Source organism: Pelobates fuscus, chromosome 5 (assembly GCF_036172605.1).
Source record: "Pelobates fuscus isolate aPelFus1 chromosome 5, aPelFus1.pri, whole genome shotgun sequence".
NCBI classification, from domain to species: Eukaryota; Metazoa; Chordata; class Amphibia; order Anura; family Pelobatidae; genus Pelobates; species Pelobates fuscus.
In genome coordinates, this window is record NC_086321.1 from 68,508,983 (window position 1) to 68,524,214 (window position 15,232).

Here is a 15,232-nt window from a genome sequence, read left to right on the forward strand (position 1 = left end):
CTCCCTGAAAAAGATCTACAGAACTCCATGACAAAAATGGAATAAAATGTAATACAAAAGCCATGATATGGTCCAAGCTCACATCAGTAGTGATTTGTTTAAATGAATGCTTATCTCCACTAGGCCTTAGCTAAGGTTCCACTCTGCGTACATTACTTACTAGAAAACTTATTTTTTTGGCATTTTGTCTTTGTGCGCAAGCATTACTTTACCTAGAATTACATTGTATGAACAGTAGCACCACAATTCACAATCTCATTTGCTTTCTATTTGTTTGTTATATAGCTGTTTTTCATGTGAACTATGATGTTTGCTAAAATCATGGAGAACAGACAAACTTGACTTACTCTAAGAAACGTGTGATATATTCTTTACTACATAAGGACCATGTAAGAGGTGAGGAATCATATTTCAGTTGTCGAGACATAATGTATGGGTGTCTTCCAATAAATTCGCAATCATTACCCTGTCCATCATGATGAATTCCAAAACTGGAGGGGGAGAAAAAAAATCGCAGCATATATGTAGTTTGTTTTTACAAAAACAGGACCTTCTGAAGTCAGTTTCTTATAAAATTAGAATAAAACATACAGACAACCGTAAAATGAACTCATCAGAATGCCATGTAAGACTTAACTGTTTAAAAACATAAATAAATACCATCTTAGATTCTTAGAATATATTCCCTCAGTCATTAGTCCTGCTTATCTGCACATATTAAGCTAAATCATACAGTAGATTTGAATATCAAACACTAATTTATGGGCATATCATTAGATTATTCATATTAAATTACTCAAATATATCATACATTGAAATTAATGGAAATTGCCTTAACAAACATACATTTAAATAACTTTCAGAAGTCAACTGAGTTGCTATAAATAAATGTGCTAGCATTTGGGCAGGTTTAGTCCTAATGGCTTCCTGTTTACTTGTCTTAAGTCTTGGAATGGCAGTTAAGTTCAAAGGCAATTTAAATATATTGTAGGCTAACATGATATTGTACCTAAAAAGTAATGCGCAATCACGGTGATTGCTAAGATTACGGCATTAAAACTGATATCTTATTCTCCAGGGTGTCTGGAGCAGAGCATTCCTGCAATATTGTTGAGAGATTTATAGGTTGATTTGTCAGTCTGTGGCAGGTAACACAAAACGAGTTTAACTGCAAATAGCAGTTTAAATAAATAAATAGCATTTTAAGTTTTTTTTAGCAGACTATTTTTGGAACAGCTGGCTGTGGGACACTTAATTAAGCATGATATATCTCAAAATTATAAAATTTGAAACTGGAATTGAGGAGGTGTGGGCCAATGAGACAATGCACTCCATTATTGATAGTATCTCAAAAAACTACAAATCCACCCGTGAATTGAGTGATCTGTGCCAACAAAACAAAAAAATATCAAAAATGCACTTAACTTAAAGGTACAAAGCTTCCCACGGTTATCTCCCAGCTGATAACCATATAACGTGACTGTACAGAAGATAGGAAATGTAGGGATCCTGCTAGTATACCTACAATAAAGGACAAAACATAGCGCAAATATTGTCTAAAAATATAATATAATGTAGTGATTTTATGCACTCACAAATTCCAAGTTGTTAGAGCGTTTTATAGGTGCCTCCCCACGATGTGGATGGGGGGTTTGAACTCCCTCCTCAAGTGATAGCCGATTGGGTGCCTGGGCTAGCGAGATGGTCCAAAAGCTCCAGCCAAAAGGATACTCCAAAACGCAATTTATTCACACATAAAGTAAGTAGGTATACAAAAGCATAAAAACAAGTATATTAAATGTCCACAGGTCCTACGCGTTTCATTCTTTTTCAAAGGACTTACTCAGGGACCACTTTCTATAAAACAAAGTAAACATACAGCAAACCAAAAGGCAATCTGAGGAAGTCCTTTAAATAAGGATGAAACGCGTAGGACCTGTGGATGTTTTATATACTTGTTTTTATGCTTTTGTATACCTCCTTATTTTATGTGTGAATAAATTGCTTTTTGGAGTATCCTTTTGGCTGGAGCTTTTGGATAATTTCGCTAGTCCAGGTACCCAATCGGCTATCACTTGAGGAGCTAGTTCAAACCCCCCCACATCGTGGGGATGCACCTATAAAGCGTCCTAACAACTTGGAATTTGTGAGTGCATAAAATCACTACATTATATTATATTTTTAGACAATATTTGACCTATGTTTTGTCCTTTATTGTAGGTACACTAGCAGGATCCCTAAATTTCCTATCTTCTGTACACTCCATTATTGATACCCTGAAGCAGGTGTTCTGAGAACCTACTTTTCATTACATAGTTTAAGAAAAGAAGAGAAAAAAAATCAGAAAAAAATAAAATAAAATAAAATATGGATTGAGAGACAATGAGGCAAAGGGATTAAAATTAAGATATTAAAGTTTCAGATGAAGGTCACTTTAACAAAATACAAATATCGTACCTAAAACCTACTAGGTCTGAGACAAAAAAAAACATGTAAAGTACCTGTGGAGTAAAAAGGTAATTGCAATGATCTACACAATAAAATTAGCAAGGTACGCTTGATGAAGATACTGTCATGTCTGACCCATTGAATTTTGGACAAACATAAACCCATTTATTTATATAATACATTTATTAAATATAACTAGATTTATTAGACTGACTAATGATATCAGGCAAAAAGTTACAGCAAAGTCTACTAGATGGAGAAAAGAAGTGGGGTTGTTAGTGCAGTAGCATATGTCAAAGACATTATGTGTTAGATAATGGAGATAAACAAAGTAAAAAAAAAAAACGATAGGTAGAAAAAAGCACAAATAATATGTTTTGCCTCAATGAAAAAAATACAGCTTACAAAACACCAATGTCTGGCTTGATTTTATCCTTTAACATTACAAAATATTATTACCCAAAATGGTCATTACCCATTGTACCAAAACATCAGAAAGGCACAAGCATGTATTGTAAAACAATGTGTCAAACTGCTGCTCCAATAAATATACCTGTGTCCCAGCTCATGTGCAATAGTAAAAGCAACTGGGAGACCTGAATCCTCATTAATGTTGCAGCTTCTGAATGGCTGACACATACCAGACAGATGGGAAAGACCTAAGGTTTCACAAGGAATGTTTCTGCCGGCACAAATATCTTTCCTGTAGTGAAGTAAATGGAGAACATATATTATACACAAACAAAGATGAAGCAAGTGTCAATGTAAGCCAAAAAATATGTTTGTTTTTTAATTCATACAAAATGTGCAAAACTATTTCATTTTTCTATTTTAAGTATATAGTATAGTATCACTATATTAAAGTAATGTAAAATGAACAAATATGTTACACTTAAATATTTGGTAAGAATTTTCTTACTAACACTTTTAATACTGTAGCAAATGGTAAAATAGTAAAACATTTCTGTGTGTTCAGAAGTGTCTTTTTTTAGACAGTTTTTTTGTCACTATTGCCGAACTGTGATGCCATTATTTTACAAATTCTCATAGTTCTCTATCTATAGAATATCCCGCCCATACTTTTAATTTAATTCCACAATTAATAAACATAACGTGAAATTTCTTAATGTTTAGTCAAACCCTAATCCTCTATACAAGAAAATTTTTTTGAACATTCCCATGATGCCAGGCCCATTCTGCATTCCATGACTAGCAACATACTACTCAGCCGCTGCCTCTCTTGTCTGCGATAGTTTTGACAGAAGACACAAGTTCTCCCTTCTTTGTGTCTTGTTGCTACTTAGATTATAGTAAATTAGTGGCACAGTTGTAGCGGTACTTACCTTATCCGGGGGCCGGCCGAGGTCCTCAGTTCCCGCCGCTCGGGGCTCGGATGACGGCGGGCACTGACCGCGGGATGCAGTCACGTGTCCCGCCTAGCTCCAAGAGCGCACCGCGCGTCTCGAGCACACTCTTAAAGGGGAAGTGGGAGCCAAAAACTAAAATGGTCTCCCATTGGCCCCTGTCATCCCACATTCCCCATACACTCACATTTTGGGGGCGTGGATATGACAGGGGCCAATCAAATTAAATGTTAGGGTATTTATACTTACCTCTCCCTTAACTCCCTGCCCTATCGTGGTTTCTATTTCAGTTCCCTTTAGCGCTTGTTGTGTTCAGTTGTGATTTTTCGTGCTTGACCTTGGCTTTGTATCTGACTCCGTTTATCTCTTTATCCCTGTTTTGTCCTGTTTGCCGGCTTACTGATTACTGTGTACCAGACCTTGGCTAGTTCTTGTTTTTGCTGTCTCTTTGTACCCTTGACCTCGGATTGTTCCTGACTCTGTATTTCTCTACATCTAGTCTGGCCATTCTAAGGTCCGGTAAGACGTATCTCTGCTCTATATTGTCAATTGTTGGACTAAATCTTGCGAGTTGGGGTAAACTACCGTGACATTACGATAGGGCCATGGACCCTGCAGATTTAGTTCAGCAAATGGCTTCTCATGAGGCTAGATTTCTAAAGCAGGATCACCATATGGATCAGATAGCCCAGGCTCTCCAGACGCTTTTATCTAGAACTACTCCGGTAACCGTACCAGATCCTCCTGCACCTCTTGTCCCAGATGTATCTACCATGCCTAATGCCTCTGCACATTTAACCCCTCCTCCTAGGTATGGAGGGGAAGCTAAGACATGCAGGGGATTCATTAATCAAGTGGAATTCCACTTTGAGATGAATCCACGTTCTTTTCCCACTGATAGGTCTAAAATTGGGTTCCTTATGCACCAACTTACTGATAAAGCACTTGAGTGGGCGAATCTTATTTGGGAGGCTAATGGACCTATGGTGCATGATTTCAATAGCTTCCTTACGGCTTTTCGTAGAACCTTTGACACAACTAAAAGGTTGAAGAATGCCGCCAGAGCATTAATGAGAATTAAACAGGGATCTAGGTCTGTTGCTGACTATGCTATTCAGTTTCGTACCCTTGCTTCACAGGTAGATTGGACCAACAATGGGCTAACTACTGCATTTACAGAAGGTTTATCTGACACTTTATTGGATGAGGTAGCGGCTAGGGATCTTCCTATCCCATTAGAGGACCTTATCGACTATCTCATTGATATAGACAATAGGATTTGTGACAGACTCTATACTAAGAATAGGAATAGACGTTTTGTTACATTAAATACTCCTAGAGTTGCTAATCCTGAGAGTTTCAAGGTATCAGAGGAGGAACCCATACAATTAGGGGTTGCCAAACTCTTTGATGCTGAAAAATTGTATAGGAGAAAGGAGGGACTTTGCCTGTATTGTGGTAGGAAGGGCCATATGTTGAAAGAATGTCCCGTGCTTCCGGAAAACTATGGCACCTTAGGCCATATAGGGGACTGGTCTTGGGTGTGATATCTAAGTCCCCAAAATTGCCTCTTAACCAATTACTTCTCCCTGTTTCTCTGCATATGGAAAGGAATTGCATAGCTGGTAACATATTAGCCCTGGTCGATTCAGGGGCAGCTGAGAATTTCATAGATTCTGGTTTTGTTAGGGAAAACAACATACCCATTAGAGAGAAGAAGACACCCTTGGCCGTTGAGGCCATAGATGGTAGACCATTATGCTCCCCAGTTATTACACATGAAACTGAACCGTTGCATATGTATACAGGGATTTTACACTTAGAAACCATTCGGTTTCAAGTCATCACCTCTCCTTCCTCTCACATCGTGTTAGGGTACCCATGGTTACGTTCTCACAATCCCATTTTTGACTGGGAGTCAGGACAAATAGTATCTTGGAGTGATGCATGCCAAGAGTCTTGTATCGTTAAAATCACCCCTTTAAATTCTATTAATGTTCTTACTACTCCTCCTTTGTCTCCTGTTATACCTCCTCAGTACTTATCTCTTAAGTCTGTCTTCGATAAAAGGGAGGCTGACAAATTACCGCCACATAGACCCTACGATTGTGCTATCGATTTATTGCCTGGCACTATACCTCCCAAAGGTAGGGTGTATCCTTTATCTCCTCAAGAAAACCATGTCATGGAGGAATATATTAAAGAATCTCTACAAAAGGGGTTTATAAGGAGATCCTCTTCTCCGGCAGGGGCTGGGTTCTTCTTTGTGTCGAAGAAGGAGGGCGATTTGAGACCTTGTATCGATTATAGGGGTCTAAATAAAATCACCATAAAAAATGCTTACCCTATACCTTTAATCACGGAATTATTTGACAGGCTCAAACACGCCACTGTATTTACTAAACTGGACCTTAGAGGTGCATACAATCTAATACGTATAAAGAAAGACCATGAATGGAAAACTGCATTCAATACTAACACTGGTCATTACAAGTACACTGTGATGCTTTTTGGTCTTTGTAACGGCCCAGCAGTGTTTCAAGAATTTATTAATGACGTCTTCTTAAAGTTTATTCACACATTTGTAATAGTGTACTTGGACGACATATTAATATATTCAACGGATTTGCATACTCATCATATGCATGTTAAAACAGTTTTGAAAACCTTTCTTGTTAATGGACATTATTGTAAACTAGAAAAATGCTTATTTGATCAATCTGAAATCCAGTTTTTGGGGTATTTAATTTCAGCTAAGGGTTTTCGTATGGATCCCCAGAAGCTTTCTGCTGTCATAGAATGGCCTCTACCTCAAGGTTTAAAAGCCATTCAGCGTTTTCTTGGTTTTTCTAACTATTATAGATGCTTTATTAAAGGTTTTTCTTCTATTGTAGCGCCTATAACCCGTATGACTAAAAAGGATGGTAATACTCGTGTCTGGTCCCCAGAGGCGCTTGAGGCTTTTGAATTTCTTAAGACTACGTTCGCCTCTGCTCCTATTTTACAGCATCCTGTCCCTTCTTTGCCTTATATTCTTGAAGTTGATGCTTCTGATATTGGGGTAGGTGCTGTCTTATCTCAAAGAGAATCACCTGAATAGCCATTACATCCTTGTGGCTTCTTTTCCAAACAGATGTCCAAAGCCGAAAAGAATTATGACATAGGCAATCGAGAACTCCTTGCTATTATTTTAGCACTTAAGGAGTGGAGACATCTATTAGAGGGTACTAAGGATCCCATCCTCATTTTTACAGATCACAAAAACCTTTCCTACCTTAGTGAAGCCAAAAGATTGTCTTCTAGGCAGGTCAGGTGGTCACTGTTTTAATCTCATTTCAATTATATCATCACCTACAGACCAGGTGATCGTAACACTAAAGCCGACGCTCTGTCCAGACAATTCGAAACTACCGACAAACAAGAGTTTGATGATACCCCTGTCATTCCCCCGGACGGAATAATAGCCACTACGGTTCTATCTATTTCTTCTTCACTCTTGCAAGTTATACAGGCTAAACAAAACATGGCACCTAGAGAGAGACCTACTGATAAACTGTTTGTTGATGTCCCCGAAAGACGGGACATTATGTCATTATATAATGACACCAAGACTGCTGGACATCCTGGTATTTCTAAAACCTTGTCAGTAGTTCCTAGATATTTTTGGTGGGCTTCCTTACGCAAGGACGTCACCGATTACGTACAGGCATGTACTACTTGTGCCAGTATGAAATCTTCTCATAGAGTTCCTTGTAGGTTGTTGCACCCGTTGCCCATACCCGAGAGGCCTTGGTCCAATCTAACCATGGATTTTCTTGTTGAATTGCCTCCTTCGAATTGTAAAACAGTCATCCTGATGATAGTGGATCGTTTTTCTAAGATGGCTCATATTGTGTATCTTGTCAAATTGCCCTCTTCCAAGGAACTTGCTTCTATCTTCGCCAGGAAGGTGTTTCGGTTGCATGGTAATTGTATCCGATAGGGGTAGCCAATTTATTTCCAGATTCTGGAAAGCCTTTTGTTCAGAGATGGGTATTTCTCTCTCGTTTTCCTCCGCTTACCACCCCCAGTCTAATGGAGCTGCTTAACGTGCCAACCAATCCCTAGAGCAGTATCTTCGTTGTTTCGTATCCCACCATCAGAACAATTGGGCTGACCTTCTTCCTTGGGCTGAGTTTGCTCGTAATAACGCTGCTCATGAATCTTCTGGTAAAAGCCCTTTTTACGTTGTTTATGGCCGGCATCCTGTTGTTCTTCCAGCTGCATTCTCCTTACTGGGCATGCCAGTTCTGGATGAGCATTTGTCTGATTTACGTACTACTTGGGAGCAGGTTCAGCGTTCTTTGGTGGACTCCGCTGCTCGCCAAAAGGTTCAAGCTGACAAGCATCGCAGGGCGGCTCCATCCTATGTCGTGGGGGAGAGGGTTTGGCTTTCCACTCGCAATATTCGCCTTTGTGTGCCTTCTATGAAGTTGGCTCCTCGTTTTATCGGTCCTTTTCGTATCTTACATAAAGTTAATCCTGTTTCGTATGCCTTGGATCTTCCTAGGAACCTACGTATTCCTAACGTCTTTCACACCTCCTTGTTGAAGCCCCTCCTGTGTAACCGTTATACCTGGCATGTTCTCCCTCCGGCCTCCTATTTCTGTGGAGGGTCATGAGGAGTTCGAAGTCGCTGCTGTGCTTGACTCTCATTTTCTCAGGGGTCGCCTCCAGTACCTGGTGCATGGGAAGGGCTATGGGCCTGAGGAACGCAGTTGGATTTCCGCTGAAGCTGTTCACGCTCCTCGCCTTGTGCGCTCCTTCCATCCTCCCCGCCCGGTGGGCATGTTTTCGGGGGAGGGGGGTACTGTAGCGATACTTACCTTATCCGGGGGCCGGCCGAGGTCCTCAGTTCCCACCGCGCGCGGCTCGCTCGGGGCTCGGATGACGGCGGGGACTGACCACGGGATGCGGTAGTGGGAGCCGAAAACTAAAACGGTCTCCCATTGGCCCCTGTCATCCCACATTCCCCATACACTCACATTTTGGGGGCGTGGATATGACAGGGGCCAATCAAATTAAATGTTAGGGTATTTATACTTACCTCTCCCTTAACTCCCTGCCCTATCGTGGTTTCTGTTTCAGTTCCCTTTAGCGCTTGTTGTGTTCAGTTGTGATTTTTCGTGCTTGACCGTGGCTTTGTATCTGACTCCATTTATCTCTTTATCCCTGTTTTGTCCTGTTTGCCAGCTTACTGATTACTGTGTACCAGACCTTGGCTAGTTCTTGTTTTCGCTGTCTCTTTGTACCCTTTACCTCGTATCGTTCCTGACTCTGTATTTCTCTACGTCTAGTCCGGCCATTCTAAGGTCCGGTAAGACGTATCTCTGCTCTATATTGTCAATTGTTGGACTAAATCTTGCGAGTTGGGGTAAACTACCATGACAACAGTATATAACTGACAAATCCCAGCACTAGCTGATGCTGTGGCATGTTTTTACAATTGAGTATAACAAACAGTTAATATCTGTTGTCTGTATGTTCTAGTACTCCATATAGAATTTTAGGTTTGTTTTTTATTCCAGTAAAGTTTAATCCCCTTGAGTAAACTTTTTAAATCCTGAGTATTTTATTATTTCAAGCATAACAAGTACACATTGAATTAAATGTTTGTAAACTGAAAGAAAAATTCGTTTTGACCAGCACCAAGAGTGCTAGAATAAAGCATAATGAAAAATGTCAAAAGTATACATTTCAAATTCACAGTGACAAAATTTAATTATGGAACAAAATCAGGTGTGAAAGTTGAAGGTAGGAATGTTGCATTCCAAAATTGAATTATAGAATGTAGAACACAAAGTCAGATCTTAACAGAATGGGGACAGAGATAACATTGAAATCAATTATTAGCCTGTTTGAGGATCACGTAATTGACATAACAAATAAACAAAACATATGTGGAACCCTGAGTGTTAAATTTTTGTGAAAAAGCCCACAAAAGAAGTCATGCACACTTCATAGAATGGAACTTTTAACTTGCAAAGTTAAAAACATAAAGTAAAAACATAAAAACAAGCAGGCTAGAAGAGTCATATTTATGACTCACAGCAATAGCAAAAGCTATACATTACTTATAGATATGGAAATCTATAAACAATCATGTAGGAAAACCAATGAGGACTTTCCATTTCCATATATTCATATATTTGGTGACCTTAATTGATGACTACTTCCAATACATCATGACACATTTCATGACATACAACAATGAATAGCTGGAGATGATTCAAGAATGTTGTAAGAACTACCAACTACAATATCCAAAATAAATAAGAATAATTCATACAGATAGTGGTGGAAAATACATAAAAAGGATGATGAAAGAGCAGGATACCAAACTTCTGTGGTCATACAAACAAAATAGAATGTTAGAAAAACAGAAATGAAGCCTAGTGCAGATGACAAAATCTATACTTATATGGATACCACACTCTCCTGGATTTGAGGGTGCAAAAGGGCCTGAGGTTTCTCCAATCCTCACAATGTGATTTACAAAAAAGTAATAATGGTCGGCCCTGTTGTGGGCCGAAACGTTGTTTTGATTCCGCTCCAATAAATCTGCCCACTGGGTAGAACTTGAGTGCCTGGACCATCATTACTTTTTTTGCAAATGACAAAATATATACTGTCCGATCTAAATATCCTTAAAATTGTCAGAAAGCAAGATTAAGCCACAACAGGATATTTTGATGCAAACTTATTTATACATTTCAACTAAAATATTACAAGACACTATAAATCCTTCTTTAACACTAACGCCAATAAGTACCGCGCATTGCTGGCCTGCATGATAGCGAAAAGGAGAGCGGCTACATATATCCCCAGGATGAGGACAGGAGAAGGGACCCCAAAACAAATGCCGCCAGATATCGCGGAGGTCATTCGGAATTACTGCGTGAACCTATACTCACTCCCAACGGCCGCGGGGGCACAGCCAAATGATACCATGGAGAGACAGGTTGAACAATACCTTGCAGCCCATGTGGCAAATGCCTTAAACCGGAAGCAATAATTGAACTAGAAGCACCCATCACGCCAGAAGAAAAAGCATGGGCCTTAAAGAACACTAAGTTGGTCAAAAGCCAAGGCTCCGACGGCCTACTGTCATGATACTATAAGCAGTTTGCAGATATCCTCTTGCCCCGCCTGCTAAAAGCACTCAACTCCATAAGGGAAGGACAACAGATTCCCCCCACAAAGCTAGCTGCGAACATCTCCCTGATACCCAAAGAGGGCAAAGATGTAGAGCACTGTGCAAATTACTGCCCAATTTCCCTACTTATAAATGAAAGTACAGAGTCACAGCGTGTTACCCAAATATATACCAACAACACTCAAAACACCCGTGTGGTAACCTCTCTATCCACACTAAAAATCACAGCAAATCATATACATACAGTGGGTGGAATGTTGTGGTTCAGGATAAGATACAATGATGTTTAAGGTCGATGAAGTAACTGTGGAGATATGAATATACAAATACCTAGTGCAATATTGTACTGTAAAATAAAGCTTCAACATACAGTATATAGCTCAGTACTCACAAGGAGGGAGCCAATCGGAAATGGCTCAATCCTGACGCCTGTGGGATAGTTAGAAGGGATCCCACTCCCTTCCAAAGTGCAGGTGCTTTTCTGTATCTTTCAAAAAGGAATGTCCACGCCAATGTGAACTTGGGGACTAAGTCCTTTTATTGGTAAGATAAAAGTGGATATACAGCACAGCAAAGTGCAATGAAATAAAAGCAAAAAACAAAACAAACTTGATAAAATCACTGAAATAGTGCTATAGTAAAAAAGTCCACTATGGGGTAAAAGAAATTACTTGCAAAACGCGTTTCGCCCAAGTCCTGGGCTTCCTCAGTTGCTACAGGTGTCTTTCAGGTATTTTGTTTATATACCCACTTCGGAGGGTGTTCATTTCCGGGTTCGCGCCGGTATCTCCACTTCCGGTTGCATATCAGTGACGTACTTCCGGTCCGCGGTCCTGTTGTTGGAACGCATGTGCGTTCCAAATCGTCAATAACTTTATTGTTCTTTAGCAAAGTCCCATATACATGTTAAATCCAATGTCCACTTAATGAAGTGGATAAAAGAGCAGAAAGTGTTAACAGATCTTCATATTTAGACCATCCAAATGGCTGGAAGTATATAAATTCAGTTATTATTGGGAAAATATGATAATGGGGGAAACAGTAAGCTTGTTGAGAAGGTGATTCATAAGTGGAACGTACTTCATTTAAAAGTGCATAAAATAAATACTGTGGTAGGAAATCTGTGGTTAGAGCATCAATAGGAGTATATAATTTCTAAACAGAATTTAAGGCATAAATAATTATAAAACGAAATAAAAAGAAATACTAAAAATGAAAATTGATATTAAAAAGTTATAAACAGAATTAAAAACTGTAAAATCACTTTTCCATACATGTTATAAAAAATGGCATATTTCAAAGTCTGCATTGAGGCCGTTAGGTATGAGGGTGTTGAAATTAAAAATGAATTTCATCTCTTCTTTGCCTAGTTTATTAATATAATTGCCTCCCCTCCAATCCTTTTTAACTAATTTAATTGCACAAAAGAATAGTCCTGTAGGGTCCTGGTTATGTCGAGTCTTAAAGTGTTGGGAGACAGAGTGCGTTTCCAGACCTTTTTTTATGTTGCGGACATGTTCTGCAATCCGTACATTTAGAGGTCGTATGGTTCTTCCTATATACAGGAGATTGCATGGGCATTTGAGTACATAGACAATTCCCTTTGAATGGCATGTGAGGTGGTCTTTAATTTTATATGGGCGACCTATTATTGTGCTTATGTCTATGAAGTGTCTTTTACTGTTTTTAGTGCCTCTACATGGTAGGCACTCTCCACACCCGTAAAATCCTATCAGGTCATTGATAAAGTGCTTAGGTGCTGTGGTTTCTAAATTGCTTCTAACCAGCGCATTTCTTAAGTTGCTGGTGCCTCTAAAAATCATTTTTGGTTTGGGAGGTAAAATATCCTTAAGTATGGGGTCGTCTTTCAGGATATGCCAATGTTTATTGATGGCTTTCTGTACTTTTCTAGCATTTCCATTATATTTACTGATAAAAGGGACTCCTTCGTAATTGTGTGTCATTGTTTTAGGTTTGTATTTTAAAAGTTGATTTCTTTCCAGGAGTCTAACTTCTTCCATGTCTTTCTTTAGGGTGTCCTCATTATACCCTTTCTCTATGAACTGTTGTTTTATGTACTCAGCCTGTTTGGTATACTCCGTTTCTTCTCTGCAGTTCCTCCGAATTCTTTTGAACTGCCCTTTGGGGGCATTGGTTAGCCAGGGCTTATGATGGCAACTATCTCTGTTGATGTAACTGTTAGAGTCCACCGGTTTGAAGTAGTTCCTGGTAAAAATACGTGATTCTTTGATATAAATATTCAAATCTAGAAAGTTAATGTTGTTGTTACTCACTTCACTAGATAGTTTGACGCCCCAATCATTGGTATTAAGGAATTCTAAAAACTTTGTTAATTCACACCTACTGCCTGTCCAGATAAAAAATATGTCGTCTATATACCTGCGGTAGGACACCAAGTTCGCCCTCCATTCATGGCCACTAGAAATAAAGGATTCTTCCCAGTATGCCATGAACAAGTTTGCGTAGCTGGGGGCGAACTTGGTGCCCATCGCTGTACCGCAGATCTGTAAGTAAAAACAATCTTGAAACCAGAAAAAGTTGTTGGTTAAAATTAGTAAAATCCCTTCTAAAATGAACTCTATTTGTTCCTTTTTAAAAGATGACTTCTCTAAAAAGTATTTGGCTGCTTCTATTCCTTTATTGTGGGGGATGGCACTATACAATGAGCTGACGTCACACGTGACTAGGAAATTCCCTTCTTGCCACTCCGTCTGTTCTAATATTTGTAGCATGTTAATAGTGTCCTTCAAGTAATATGGCGTTTTCACTACTAAAGGTTGCAACATGATATCGATATATTCGGATACCCGTGTGGATACCGAGTCAATACCCGATATAATCGGCCTGCCTGGTGGATTGTGTTGGTCTTTATGCACCTTCGGTAGGTGATAGAATACCGGAACTTTGGGATAATTTATGGACAAGTAATCAGCTTCTTTTTCATTGATAATCTCCAGTTCTTTTCCTTTGAGGATATATTTCTCGAACTTTTTTTGTATTTCACTCATAGGGTTTGATGGGAGCTGTCGGTACGTCAATGGGTCCAACAGAATTCTGTCCGCTTCTTTGATGTAATGCTCTTTGTTGAAGATGACAATCCCTCCCCCCTTGTCCGCCGGTTTTATTACGATGTCCTTATTTTTGCTCATCTCTTTGATAGTTTTTTGTTCTTTCCGGGATATGTTTTGTTGATAAGGGGTGGTTTTCTTGATCTTATTGATATCTTTCATGACCATGATCTCAAAGGCCTTCATTTGGTCCGAGATCATATGTCTCGGAAAAAATGTGGACTTATTTTTGAGGTCAGAGTGTATGAAGGTGTCATCTTGTATAGTGGTTGGCACTTCCCTTTTATCGTAGAAGAACTTTTTCAAGGATAATTTCCTAATAAAATGGTTAAGATCAATAAAAAAATCAAAAGAATTAAAATCTGCTGTGGGTGCAAACTTCAAGCCTTTTTTTAAAACCAGTGTTTGTTCCACTGTAAGATCCTTCTGTGTCAAATTAAAAATGCCTTTTATATCCGTTTCCTGTTTCTTTTCTCCCTGTAATGTTGTTCTTGCTCTTCTTCTTCTTCTTCTATGCTCCTTTGTCTCTTCCCAGGGGATTCTTGGGGAAGAGTCTTCTGGGACCACTGCAGTCTGTTGTTGGTTGGGTCCTTCCGAAAAAACAGGGAGGACGAAGATGCTGTTCTCATTGTTGTTGCGTCTTGCCTTAATTGTGTGTGTGGTTCAACAGTGTTTGTTATTCCTAAATCCCTGTTCCTCCTATTTTCTATTGGTTTCTTAACTGCTCCATTTTCAGTGGATTTCCTTGGTGTTCCATTTTTAACCACTGAACTATAACTTCTTCTGTCTTCATTCGAAGTGTGCCTTCCTGGTCCTTGGATATTTTGTTCCCGGTATGTGTGGCGACGTTGTCCTTGTATATCAGGTTCCCACCGAGTGCTTTGATGTTTTGGTTGGGATCTCTCTCTATGGTTTCCTGGTCTCTTTGATGGGGATCTCCCTCTGTAATTGCCTAGTCTCTTGTGATTGTCATACCCCGAATATCCTCTCTTTCTGTCGTTCCTATTCTTGTAAGGACTTACTTCCCTTGGTTTTCCATTTCCATTTTGTTTTCTTACATTTCCTGTTTTATAATCGTTAACATCCCTGAGATATTTTCTTTTTTTGGTTTCTATCACCATATTTTCTACTTTATC

The 15,232-nt window shown here is 39.2% G+C and overlaps 1 protein-coding gene across 1 annotated transcript in view; it reads right to left on the bottom strand.

The window, feature by feature from the left end:
* Positions 1-15,232, bottom strand: part of ADAMTS12 (ADAM metallopeptidase with thrombospondin type 1 motif 12) — a 544,067-nt gene that overhangs the window by 230,551 nt on the left and 298,284 nt on the right. The window contains exons 7-8 of the mRNA XM_063453964.1: positions 3,002-3,151; positions 348-491 (exon numbers count right to left, since the gene is read on the bottom strand). Coding sequence (XP_063310034.1) covers positions 348-491; positions 3,002-3,151 — 294 coding nt within the window. The remainder of the gene's footprint in view (positions 1-347; positions 492-3,001; positions 3,152-15,232) is intronic.